We start from the raw sequence: 13,949 nt of genomic DNA, 5'->3' as shown, positions 1-13,949 counted from the left end.
CACAGGTCGTTCCTTTGGCCCCTGCCTTGCTGGTTACTGGTGCGCCCCCTCAGACTCGCTGGGCCAAGCCAGGCCTTCCTGTGCTTGGTTGGAGGCTTTTCTCCTTACCTGTTTTTAGCTAGGGTTGAATGGGTGGGCAGGGCTGTGGAATAGGAGCCCCACTGCCAGGAGCAGCTGGCAGAGGTGCAGACTTGCTGAACAAGGCTGAGGTGAATGTCAAGAGCTTCAGGAGGCCCCTCCACACTTCCCATCTGCCTTGATCTCTGTTGGCTTTCAGTCAATGCTGCTGCCTCCAGGCATAGTTCAATTCTAGTTCATTGCATTATCTCAGGGAAGGAAAGCAGGACTCTGGGAAGCCAAAATCTTTCTGTTTCCTCCTTCAGATGCAAGTCATCTGTGGAATGATTTAGTGACATCAGTAATTTACTAAGCCCAGTTTCCCCACTTCTTGGGCATTAACAAGGCACGGCCATGTGTGATAGGCTTTGCGGGGATTCCCTCAAGCCCGGGCAGCATTTAGAGTAGGAGCTAAATTTTATTCTGTGTTTCTTCACTTGGCTGTATCCTGTAACAAATCTCATGCTTTGGGTGAATGTTGAGCAGATGCCAAGTATTCTGTGTACTTATGACAAAAACATTTAGAGCTTTCCATGTGTTTTTGTTCCATGTCTCCTAGAAGGAAAAAAAGGAGAAGAAATCTAAACACAGCAAAAAATCAAAAGATCAGATACCCCAAGAAGAGGAAAATGTTTTTTCTGAAAATGACCTTGATCCTCCTAAACCCAAAAAAATTAAGAAAAACAAAACAAAAGTGAATGGAGATTTTAAAGAAAACAGCTCAGAGCACGAGAAGTCTTCCTCCACAAGCAATGGTGATGTTCACTCAAAAACTCAGTGCAAGTCTTTTGAAACATCGAGTGAAGAATGTGTTAGTGATCAAGAGGAGGTAAAGTCATAACCCTACAACTCCTCATTCTACCTGAATTTAGCAGTCTTGCTTAGATACATCTGCATGGTACTGCTACAGATAATTCTGGGCAAAGTTTGTAACAAAGTTTCACAGTAATGGCAAATCCAGCAGGGTTGGAGTTATGGTTTAAAGTTGCTTTAGTGTCCACTTCTTGTTCCCTCTCAATTTGCTTGGTCTGGGGAGGTTGGACAACTCCTGACTTAACTTAGGCTGCTTGAGTCACAGTAGCCTGTAAGGGTGTGCATTGATTTGGGTCGCTGTCCCTGAAGATTTGATGCCGATTCAGAATCAGTGACTCAGCCATAGACACAGCTTTAAATGTTTTTCTGCATATCTCGAGGTACCACTGCAGCTTGTGTTGGTTGCAGTGCTGGGGCAGGTGGAGTGTCCCACGGGGGGGGAGGTGGTCCTCCATGTGCTTGGTGGCGAAGTACTTCCGGTCCACTTCCAGGTATGCCAAGGAGTGTATGGGGGTGCCCTCCCACATCTCCCGGCTTGGCAATCTGCCATGGGGGGACCTCAGATGCCTCCCCAGACTCAGGAGGCACCAGTCACCAAGCTGGGAGGGGCGAGGGGGGGCCCCCCAGTGCGCTCTCCCGTGGACTGGATGTGCTTCTGGTCCACTTCCGGGTCTGTTGCTGAGCGTGCTGGGGAGCCCCCTGCACTTCTGTGGGATGCTCCATGCACCCCAGCATCGCAGCACTCACGAGCTGCCTGCTACCTGTGCCCCGAGGGTACCCCCTCCAGCCCCTGCACCTGCAGCTGAAAGTGGCTCCCACCCTCTTGGAGGTGTGTGTGATGGTGGGGAACTGCCCTACCCATAGTGACAGGAAACAGCAGGCCTACTTGCTGTTCCCTGCCTCCCTGCTTCCCTCCCCCATGACTCAGTGCCACAGGAAGCAGAGAAGCTGCACAGGGATATTCTCACCGGCTGCTGCTCACCCTGCGCTGCCCTGGCGACATGTGTCCTGTGCCTGCTGCTGGTTTGAGGGGAGCAGCCCCATGTGCAGGAGGCATGTCACCAGGGCAGTGCAGGGGGAGCAGCAGCAGATGAGGAGATCTCTGTGTGGCTTCTCTGCTCCGTGCCATGCTGGGTCGCGGGGGAGGGCAGCAGGGAACAACAGGCTTGCTTGCTGCTGTGCCTGCTGCCCTGCACAGCAGTGTGTGGACCTCCATTCATGGTGAATGGAGCCTGAGCTGGGTCGTGGGCTGGGGTGTAGGCAGGTGGCTCCTGCTGCTGCCGGCTGCCCCATCCATGTGCTGCTGACTAGCCAATTGTGTGCTGCTGGCGGTGGGCACAAAACACCCTCACCCCCACATTCAGATGGGTGGGGCTGGGGAAGCACCACAGTGTGCTGTGCGGGGCTGGCGTCCTTCCCCTCCTCTTCCTTTTTCCTCTTTCTCACCCGGGTAAGAGGTGAATGTGCTGGGGGAGATGCTGCTGCTGTGCCCTGATTGTGCTCTGTCTCCGCCTGTTGGCACATACCCCTATAACCTGTCAGAGTACCTTTAGGGGGATGCCTACGCCTGGTTGACCATCCCATGTATTAAAGATAAGTAAAAATGATTTTTATACCCCGTTCTGTATAGTATTCAAGTCTCTAACTCCATTTTTCCCATAAGCCTTTAGTTTAACCAACCATGGGAACTTTCCAGAACCTAACCCCAACAGTTGGTGAGGTAAACATGTAATAGGTCATTTAAATTATCTGTTTTCATCCTTTGAAGAAGTTGGTTCATTTAATTTAAAGTCAATAAGCATGGTGATGGCTTATGGTAAGTAAATTATTTGCCCATTGCTTGGTGAAGGAACTTTCATCCATAAATATTCTACTTCACATGATAAGTATTTGTGGTGTTTTGTATTTATTTTCATTTCTTAAGTATGTGCCAAAATAATGTTTTGTTCTTCTTCCTGGAGAGCATATAAAAATGACCAAATAGCGCAAGGTATATACAGTTTAAAAACTGTTTAACTCCCAAATGTATATGTACCATGTTGCTGTATCTTGAAAGGCCAAGGAAATAGAACACTTTAAAGATGATTTGGGTTTGCACTAAAGAGGTGGGATTAGGAAGCAAAGATTAGAATGAGTTGTGATTAGAAGCAAAGATGCAGAAGTATGGATTTAAGTGTCAGGGTAGAGGGCTGCAACCAAAATACTTACTCAAGGTTACCACTGGGTTTGTGAAGCCTGTATAGAAGTTTATACCACTACCAGAGCTTGCTCCAGAGACGCTGCCAACCTGTCCTGCAGTCAGGCCTCCATTGTGGTGGAGACTTATCTAAGGGTCTGCTTTTTCCCCAAATTAAGGAGATTGATAATGAAATTATTCTTCAGACTTGTTTTTTTTCTCTGATAGGTTAAAATGGCTTGTGATGAATTAGAGTAGTGAATTGGCTCTTACAGTTTATCTGAATCTGCTGTTTTATTTTAATCTATAGGAGCTGACTGAAGAAGAAAAAGAAGGTGCCTTCTCCAATTTTTCTATCTCTAAAGAGACTGCTGAGCTTCTGAAAGGTAACTTTTGGGTCAAAAGGCATTCTTGATCTGTTTGGAGCCATCTTTAACAAAAAAACACATTATAAATAACTTGTCCAGAACTATCCAGTTAGTGACACAAACGCGAGTAAAATCCAGGAGTCCTGATTTCTGAGATCCTCCTGTAACTAGGAGATATGCCCTTGCTGCTGTTAAGGAGGGTTTCAGCTTCACTGAGAGTTCTCAGTGTGGGCTCATCAAGGCAAGGTTATCTCCTCTGCGACAGTTTCTTTTGCGTATACACTGGAGAAAGGTAGTTGTGCTTTTCTCCCTCACAAGCATTATATAAGACAGGGCACTGTACAGACCTGTAGCATGGGCACTTTGTGGCACTTGGCAGATCAGGGAACAAGCAGGAAGTAGAAGGCTGAGCATGAAATCAGGCAGGAAGTAGAAGGCAGGGCAGGAAATGAAGCAGGGAGCACAGTACAGACAAGAAAGCAATGCAACATATCTGGCAGAGGAAGGGGATCAGAGTGGCCCTCAGGAATGGTGTGAGGCTAGCTTGTGACGTGTGTCAAAAGGGTTGGCCCCACTGATATAATAGGTTATATTGCATTTATTCTCTACTGTAACTCTCACAGTGTTTTCTGCAAAACTGTTTTTAGTAGCTGTAACTCCATTGTGTTATATTGGTAGATTTTTTTTCAAGTGTGATGCTTTAAATAATCTGATTCATTATTGGTTACATTTCAGCTCTTAGATCTTTTAACAGTTTTCTCTCTAGTGTTGTATTGTCTCTTCTACAGTGGTCCTGTCTTGTAACTTTAATCTTGGTGAAGTTCATATTCTGATCGTTGTCTCTCTAGATTTTGAGTTCCGTGGTGGCGACTGATGTGTGTGCTACCTAAAAATTTCATTGTTCTGAAGTTACACCTTTAATACTTTAATAGGATGCTGGGCAGTAGTTTTTTGGGGGCCGTGTGTTTTTAACAGAAAATTTAAATTTGTTCTGTACAGAAAACAAACTTGAATGATATTAATGTAAATTATAGCCACATTTATGGTGAATGTAACATAAAAATGTTGTCCTTTTTGTCCCTGAAACTAAATTTTGCTTCAAGAAAAAATGTAATTTTTTTTGCCGAGTAGGATTAATGAAATGAAATGCATATTTGCTGTTTACTGCCAGTATCTAATAGAGGACCTGACATGATCTGTCCTGTGGATTTGGGTTAGTTATCACATAACAGGGCTTTCAGCTGTTTAATTTGACTCTGTGGAGTCATAGCACCATTTAATAAATATCTTACTGGCTTGTCTTGCAGCTCGAGGAGTAAAGTACCTGTTTTCTGTTCAAGCAAAGACCTTCCAGCCCATATATGATGGCAAGGATATAATAGCTCAGGCTCGAACTGGAACTGGAAAAACATTTTCTTTTGCTCTTCCTTTGATTGAAAAGCTTCAGGGAGACATAAAGGAAAGGAAGAGAGGCCGTCCACCAAAGGTATCTTAATTGCTTTGACAAAAAGCTGATGCTAGATTTATGGCCCCATTTGACATATTGTCACTTGCTTACTTTCTTCTCCCCTCTGGCTTTTAACTGTCCCTTCTGGTCCTGAATGGTATCACCTAGCCCAGCTCTGCACCATGACAAGTCCTTGGCAGCATCTTGGTGATAGCAGAGTGCAATGTCATATTTTTTTGAGATTTATCTTGCCATCATACTGTAAACAGATAAAGTACCACAGTTCAATTCTCAAATGTCCAGTGAGCAGATTTCTTGTGTAATTTGTTCCCTTACTTGTAAACTCACTTAGGACGGCAGTCAGGCAAATGGGACTTGTTACAAATCATTAGTGCTTGGGTAGCTCAAATTACCAGTGGAAGTCCCAGTTCAGTTGGTCTCTGTAAGTATTTTAATTGTGATATAACTATTAAATCAATGTAAAGGGATCCTGTTCAAGGTTAGTGCATCTACAGTTAAGTTGTTCAGCTTTTTTATCATTTAAAGCAGACTTGTCCAACATACAGCCTGCAGGCCGCCATATGGCCCACCAAGGCATTTTCTGCTCTTCCCACACGCACCGTGTCGGCAACGTCAAGCTGACGTGGTGCGTGTGGGAACCTTGTCCCTTCCCCAGCCCTTCAGCAGCCATTAGGAAGCTGCTGAGGTGCTGGGGGAGGGACAAGGGGTGGGAACAAAAGTAAACAGTGTTTACTTTCGTTTCCCATCACACCAGCCAGCAGTAGCAGCGGTGGAGCCATGTGCCACTCAGGACTGACCAGTGCAGGTAGGGGCAAAATGCAGCCGAGCCCCTGCCATCCTGGCCGGGCTCATCCCATCCCGAGCAGCATGTGGCTCCACCGCCGCTTCTGCTGGCCAGTGCAGACTTGGCCGGGTTCCTCCCATCCCCAGTAGCTTTGTGGGAAGCCGGCTTCAGCTGCTTGCTGCTCTGGATGGGATGGACCCAGCCGGGTCACCACCGGCCAGGAAAAGCAGCATGCAGCTGAAGTCGGTTTCCCACGTGCTGCCGGGGACAGGAGGAACCCGGCCAGGTCTTCACTGGCCAGCAGAAGTGCCGGCGGAGCCATGTGCCGCTTGGGATGGGATGAGCCCGGGCAGAGCGGCAGGGGCTCAGCTGCATTTTCCCCCTGCTTGCACTGGTCAGTCCCAAGCGGCACGTGGCTCCGCTGCTGCTTTTGCTGGCTGGTGCCGACCTGGCTGGGCTCCTCCCATCCCCAGCAGCATGTGGGAAGCCAGCATGGGGGAGCCTTGGCAGGCGGGGTCCTGGCGTGACCTCTGCGGGGCGAGGCAGTGGGAGCTGGTGTCTGTCAGACCCCACGCTCTGGGCTCGCAGCGCTGAGGCCACCGGGGCTGTGTGCGTGGGCGGCCAGGCACCACGGTGAGTGGGGCCGGGTGGGTGGGTGAGGGGCTATGGTGCAGCAGCTGCCTCACTCCAGCCCCCCTCAGGCAATGCCAGCTCATGGGGCTGCGCTGTTCGGGGGATGGAGACGTGGAGCTATTTATTTCTCCCCTTCAGTCTCTGGGGCAGTAGCTGGCTGGATGCAGAATGGGTCCCTCCTGCCCCTCCCCACCAGCAGCTACCATGAACCTTGCAGTAACAGGCAGGTGCAGTAGGGCTACACAGGCAGGGTCTCTCTGGCCCAGGACAGAGGGTGGTTGAATATTGCTCGCCGGCCTGCTGGGTGATTAAAAAGTTCATGATCCAGCCCCACATTCAAAAAGGTTGGACACCACTGATTTAAAGATAAGAAACTCATCCCTCCCATTCCTCTACCCTGTCTTTAGTGTAAATATTATCTGATGTTGCTTGGTGGTAGTATTATCTGAATGATGATATTATAAATAATAATAGAAAAACAAATGTTTTTAAAAGCCGGAGAAAATTAAGGGCAACAGTGTCATACAAACTCTACAATGTAACTGATCTCCTTGATTCCATATTCTCCCCTTCCTACCCTGCAAGCCAGTTCCTGGATTTCTGACTATTTATTTAATCGCTTCAGGTGCTAGTTCTTGCTCCAACCAGAGAGCTGGCAAACCAGGTAGCCAGAGACTTCAAAGACATCACAAAGAAACTCACAGTTGCTTGTTTCTATGGTGGAACACCATATAATGAACAAAGTAAGTAAATATGTAGAAGTCAGTCTTGTATTGGCTGACATTCAGGTATTGTATTCATGGAGTAAAACTTTTTTCCCCCTGAAGGTTTCACCTCTGTTTAAAAACAAACTAACAAAAAACTTAAAGAAAGAATCCAAGTTGGGTGTATATGTTTAACAAAAATCTTTATCCAAGTATGTGTTCAAGGGGAAAAGTAATTTTGGCTTTTTTAAATTTTGTATTTGATGGTTGAAATGACTTGTTCAGTTTTATGAATCTCTGATCTTGAAACTGAGGCCCCTGCCACATGTTACACTTAACAGGGTACCCAAAGGAAGTGTAATAACTTTTTGGCCAGTTCCTATCATGCCATTAATTGAACTTGTGGCCAAACTGGGGCTCCCAGCAATGGGAGCTAGCTACTTGCCAGTGTAGGGGGAGCCTAGGATTGTGATTACAGGTTCCCTGTGCACCAGCAATAAGGCATGATGGGATCTGATACTTGATACAACAGTCGTGCCTCCTGGCATGCACATGTGGCATGGCAGGAAGCATGATTGTGGGGATTGCCCATTAGATTCCATCACCCCTTTATTTGTACATTTGTTTAGGGGCCTGAGTAGATAAACTTTGGCAGGAATAATGTTTGAGAAAAACAGGACACATACGTGCACTATACTAATATCCCAGTTTGGAGGAGAATGAAACTAAGCATATCTCATAATTTCTTGTTTCCACATTTTTCTGGCTATTTTCTAATACTGCTTTCAGCTGCCTGGTTCTGCCACTTACGGCTTAGATAGCTCAAAAGTTACTGATGAGCGTTTTGGGGGGTTCATTCCCAGACTTGTCATTTCAAGTTTCCACTGTAGACTGACAACAGGCAAGGTTGCAGAAGAACAGATTGGGAATGATTTCTATGGGATTTTTGTTGTTATACAAATGTGTGGGAGAGAAAAAGAAAAGCTGGAAACTAAGACGAGAGAAGACAAGAGTTTAAAGTCTGATAAAATGTTGATGGTTTTTTTAAAGTTAACTGAATGAAGATGGTTCTGAAGGAAGGCAGTCTCATGATGATGTCATAGTTTTTGATTTTAGCATTGCACTTCTTGTAGAGCAGGCTTGTCCAACATGGCCTGCGGGCCGCCATGCAGCCCGCCAAGGCATTTTCTGAGGCCAGAGGTGCTGCGACGGGAAACGAAAGTAAACACTGTTTTCGTTTGTTCCCACCTCTTGTCCCTCCCCCAGCACCTCAGCAGCTTCCTAATGGCTGCTGAAGGGCTGGGAAAAGGACAAGGTTCCCACATGCACCGCGTCAGCTTGACGTTGCTGATATGGTGCGTGTGGGAAGAGGAGTAGCCATGTGCCTCTCGGGACAGGATGAGCCTAGCTGGAGCAGCAAGGGCTCAGCTGCATTTTCCCTCTACGTGCGCCATTCAGTCCTGAGCGGCACACGGCTCTGCCGCCACCTCTGCTGGCTGGTGCTGACCCAGGCGAGTCTGTCTCATCCGGAGCAGCATGCGGCTGAAGCCGGATTCCCACATGCTGTTGGGGACAGGAGGGGCCTGGCCAGGTCAGCACCAGCCAGCAGAAGCAGTGGTGGAGCCATGTGCCACTTGGGACTGACCGGTGCAGGTAGCGAAAAAATGCAGCCGAGCTCCGGCCTGGCTCGTCCCATCCTGACTGGTGCACAGCTCCGCCACTGCTTCTGCTGGCCGGTGCAGACCCACCCGGGTTCTTCCCGTCCCCAGCAGCTTGTGGGAAGCTGGCTTCATCTGTATGCTACTCCGGATGGGACCGACCCAGTCGGGTCACCACCAGCCAGGAAAAGCAGCATACAGCTGAAGTCGGCTTCCCACGTGCTGCTGGGGATGGGAGGAGCCCCGGCCAGGTCTGCGTTGGCCAGCGGAAGCGGCAGCGGAGCCATGTGCTGCTTGGGATGGGACGAGCCTGGCCAGAGCGTCAGGGGCTCACCTGCATTTTCCCCCTGCTTGCACCGGTCAGTCCGGAGCAGCACATGGATCTGCCGCCGCTTCTGCTGGCTGGTGCCAACCTGGCTGAGCTCCTCCTGTCCCCAGCAGCACATGGGAAGCCAGCATGGGGGGCCTCGGCAGGCGGGGTCCTGGCGTGACCTCTGCAGGGCAAAGTGGCGGGAGCCAGTGTCTGCCAGACCCCGCGCTCCGGGCTTGCAGCGCTGAGGCCACCAGGGTTGCATGCGTGGGCAGCTGGGCACCACAGAGAGTGGGGCCAGGTGGATGGGTGGCCGGGCAGGTGAAGGGCTATGGTGCAGCGGTTGCCTCGCTCCGACCCCCCTTCAGGCAGCGCCAGCTTGTGGGTCTGCGCTGTTCGGGGGATGGAGACGTGGAGCTATTTATTTCTCCCCTTCAGTCTCTGGGGCAATAGCTGGCTGGATGCAGAATGGGTCCCTCCTGCCCCTCCCCACCAGCAGCTACCATGAACCTTGTAGTAACAGGCAGGTGCAGTAGGGCTACACAGGCAGGGTCTCTCTGGCCCAGGACAGAGGGTGGTTGAATATTGCTCGCTGGCCTGCTGGGTGATTAAAAAGTTCATGATCTGGCCCCACATTCAAAAAGGTTGGACACCCCTGTTGTAGACGGTCTTCAGTGACTAGCTAAATCAGTTCACCTATAACCCCAAATAAATTCAGTTCTTTTTTTTTTTTTTTTTTTCAGAGGTGAAAGGGCAGGAGCCCTAGTTATCTGGTCTTCAGACTAGAAATATTACTATAACTTGATAACAATATGCAAATTGTATGCTTGTGTGCTCGTGCTCTCTCTCTCTCTCTCGCTCTCATTTATATACTATTTTGCTGCCTTTCCTTCAGTTCTTCACATCCAAAATGGCATTGACATCTTAGTTGGAACTCCGGGTCGAATCAAAGACCATCTTCAAAATGGGAAGCTGAACCTTTCCAACGTGAAGCATGTTGTTCTGGATGAAGTTGATCAAATGTTAGACATGGGCTTTGCTGAGCAAGTAGAAGAAATTTTAACGTTTGCTTACAAGAAAGGTAAGTGTGCAAATTTATTGTCTGCATTTCTGGAAAGTAAATCCTTCTGATTTATCAGGAAAATAAAGTGAATTATCTTTAGTCCATTCAGCTATGTGAAAAGGCTTCTGGTTATTTGAGTAGGCTTTGCATCATGTCTACAGAACTAGAAATTCAAATGAGATTTGCCTATCCCTTGCCTTTCCTTTTGAACAAATTAGATCTATATTGATCTGACTCATCATTAATATTTTTCCTTCATTTTTTGACTTCAAGTAGGCTTGCACTTGCTCCACTTCAGCTGTTTATCAACACTTATCATATTTTCTTATTTTTTTGTTGAGTGCCTTAAAATGCTTTTCTGTTTGATTGTTAAATTTTGTATGCTTCCCAAATTTCGATATTGTCTTTACTGCTTTATAAACAGGCCATAATATGGAATATGTGAAACGTGAATTCTCTTGTTATAAGTACTGCTAGGATTATTGATGGTATGTGCTTTCTTTCAAAGATTCTGAAGACAACCCCCAGACACTGTTGTTTTCTGCAACTTGTCCACATTGGGTGTATGATGTGGGTAAGAAATACATGAAATCCAGTTATGAACAGATTGACCTCATTGGAAGGAAGACTCAAAGGACTGCTATGACTGTAGATGTAAGTAGTGTTATTACTAAGTAGCATCAGTTCTAGAGATGTACAGTATGGATGATATGGATTACAGTTCCTACATTTAAAAGGTCAGCAATTACTTTAAGTTGCTGTTGGTTAGCTGTCAGATTAGATTAAGCCATGTAAAGCATTTTTAGATGAACAGTATTTCTTATATGAATTTGTTTTCTGGGTGGGTTTTTGTTGTTGGTTTTTTTTAATTAAAAAAATTTTTTAGAGTAACTTCAAAATATGTTAAGCTTTGTTTTGCTACTTTTCTTTTGAGTAACAATAGATACAACATAGATGGATTTTCTTTCCCTGACAGCATTTGGCTATTGAGTGTCATTGGTCTCAGAGAGCAGCCGTTATTGGTGATGTTATTCAGGTCTACAGTGGCAGTTATGGACGGACAATTATCTTTTGTGAGACCAAAAAGGATGCAAGTGAACTAGCACAGAATGCTTCGCTCAGACAGGTATTTGGTTTCTGAAAAGATGGTTGTATTATTAGGCATCTAGGTTATAAATCTGCAATGTGAGGATGGGATCATAGCCATGCAAATAAAGTCAATAGGAATCTAAAATTCTATCGTTTGTCCATGAGACACTTTTAAAAATATTTCAGGTGTCTGAAACCAGAAGCTTATCCTCCTTGACCATTATCATGTCAGGTTTTGCTTGACTGTAAAACTGTTCAGGATAACAGCTTTTCTTTTTGTGTACTGTGCAGTGCTAAACTTACAGCTAACACTGAACAATTACTAACAATAGTAGAATATAAATACCCCACCTCATACTAACCTGATATTTAAATTTCTGAATTTTAAAAGAATGCATCGTTTGAATAATTGGCATATGGGATACACACGTTACAGGACTGAAGGTGCACTTTTCTTTAACAAGTGTTTAAATCTTTAATTTAGGTTTTAGGTGGTCCACTAGCTAGGCTACTTGCACTTTGCATTTCATCCCCCAGTAATGATAATCCTTAATTTACATGGAGCAAATTTTATTTTGATGTTGAAATGAGAGGTGAGTATATATGAGTACATATATGTTCATTATTTAATCAAGTACTGTATAGGTCAAACAGGTAATTGATTGGCTTGATTTTAATCTGTTTGGTGCATTAGCAGTAAACCAGCTAATAACTTTAACTTGTTATGTATTGACACACACACATACTTACATTTTTATGCTAATATAAGTCCTTTGGAGTGAAGTGAGTTTGAAATTCTCTCAGATGTACTGATAATTTCCACTTCAGCAAATGCTCATGATCTCTTAGAGTTCAATTACAAGTTCCCACTTTGTCACTTATTTAGATTCAAACCACTTTTCTGTAAATATCAGATATAATTTAAACTTGGCTACCCCTAGCAACATCATATCAAATGCTTTCTACCTCTAGCAAGCTCCTCAGTACAGAGTACTTAATCTTGAGTCTGATCTTGCACTAGTTTCAAATAGAGTTACTTCCAATTAACTAGTATAAGTAGGGACCTACCGATTTCACGATTTTCATGTAAACTGTGAATGTGGTAGGTCTCATGCAACAAAAAGTGTGGGGACTGCAAAAAAGCTGGGAAACAGTCAGCATGTGGGGGGGGAGCTAAACCAGAGGCAGGAAGCCGTATTATCCTGAAGCACAGGAGAGGGGGGGAGGGGGCAGAAATGGCAACTGGTGCTGTGCTCAGACTGCAAAAACAGGAGGCAGTTCCCATGAATTAGGCAGGTCCTCAAGTATAAGTGAATCAGAATTGGGTCTTATTGCATATCAGCCTATAAATCATGTGGGACTGTGGTGCTATACGAATAATAAGATGAAATCTATCAGAAATAATTATAACTGTAATTCTGGTATCATGCTTACCTTTTTTTATATCAGCAATATGGCTATTGCTGTGATTGGCATTAGGATAGCATAGAACCAGTAGATTTTGGAATCTGTGTCAACTGGATAGTACTACTGAGCTCCATTCTGTTGCATTAAATCTTAATTATGTATTCTTACAGGATGCCCAAGTCCTACATGGTGACATTCCTCAAAAACAGAGAGAAATCACATTGAAAGGTTTTAGAAATGGCTTATTTGAAGTCCTTGTTGCAACCAATGTAGCTGCCCGGGGTTTAGATATCCCTGAAGTTGACCTGGTTGTACAAAGTTCACCACCAAAGGTAAGAGACAGAGGAGAAATTAGTCAGTAATTTATCCTTATATGAAAGGGCAGCAACAACATCTCAGTATTTTATCTGTTTCAAAGGAATAATGTCCTGATTTATTGATGATGTAAATTTGAGAGTCATCCTTGGAGTAGGTTTTTTTCCTGTTACAACAGGTACAGAATTTTCCTGTTGAACAACTGCATTTTGTACATTGATCAGGTTCGCCACCCCCTTTTTATTTTGTATATTTTAAGATGTCCTCCAAAATCTTTTCTGTACTTTTTTACCTTATTTTGAAGTTCATCTGTTTTTCCAGTCCAGTTTCTAAATTGTTTGGTATGTGTGGAGCCTTGATTCATTAAAGTCTATGATATATCCAGGCTGTATCTGGTGTCATTCTCCCATTTTTGTCCTGCAAGGTCTTTGTTTTTGTGGTTACCAAAAGAGATGTTGTAAAAGTCACTTTAATTTCCAAATGGTCTGTAAGAGCACACTTCCTTTATGAAGACCTATTGCACATAGATTACTTGTAATGGGAAGAACAGCATTTATTTTTCTGTGCTGCTGGGTTAGTTATATTGGTTTTTGCCACTACTTCTTTGGCCGATAGTGATCTGATTTCTGATACAGCTGTGTCCAGCTGGTAAGTGCATTGTGGTGGAAGGGGAGGAGAGAGAGAAGGGGCATGGGGTGGGGGCAGATCAAGGCTCCTGTGGTGAGGGAGAGAGTGGGGCAGGCACTGCCCAGGCTGGGTGTGGGAAGGAGTCATGGCTCATATGGGAGGAGGGTGGCTTCTCTAATTGTATGCACCCCAGGAGGGCATGGGAGGGGCATGTGCCCCTGGATCTGCGCAGGGCAGGCTGCAGCTGTGTGCTGGGGCCAGGGTTGCACCAGGCTTTTCCCAGTGGGGGCTGGCCTGGGCTGTGCTTGGGGCAGGCGGCAGCAGCAGTGCTGGGAGGGAGCTACGGGGAGGGCTGCAGCCACCTCAGATTTCACCATAGACCCCCCTCTTGGAGCCACCACCGCCTGCCCCAAGAGC

General features: G+C 45.9%; 1 protein-coding gene across 1 annotated transcript in view; it reads left to right on the top strand.

Moving 5' to 3' along the window:
• Window positions 1-13,949, top strand: part of DDX21 (DExD-box helicase 21) — a 68,220-nt gene that overhangs the window by 42,526 nt on the left and 11,745 nt on the right. The window contains exon 8 of the mRNA XM_019507850.1: window positions 12,761-12,922. Coding sequence (XP_019363395.1) covers window positions 12,761-12,922 — 162 coding nt within the window. The remainder of the gene's footprint in view (window positions 1-12,760; window positions 12,923-13,949) is intronic.

Source organism: Gavialis gangeticus, unplaced genomic scaffold (genome assembly GCF_001723915.1).
Source record: "Gavialis gangeticus isolate Ggan-Ray unplaced genomic scaffold, GavGan_comp1, whole genome shotgun sequence".
Classification (NCBI taxonomy): domain Eukaryota; kingdom Metazoa; phylum Chordata; order Crocodylia; family Gavialidae; genus Gavialis; species Gavialis gangeticus.
The sequence above is the reverse complement of the archived record's forward strand: the minus strand, read 5'-3'. Positions and strand labels throughout refer to the sequence as shown.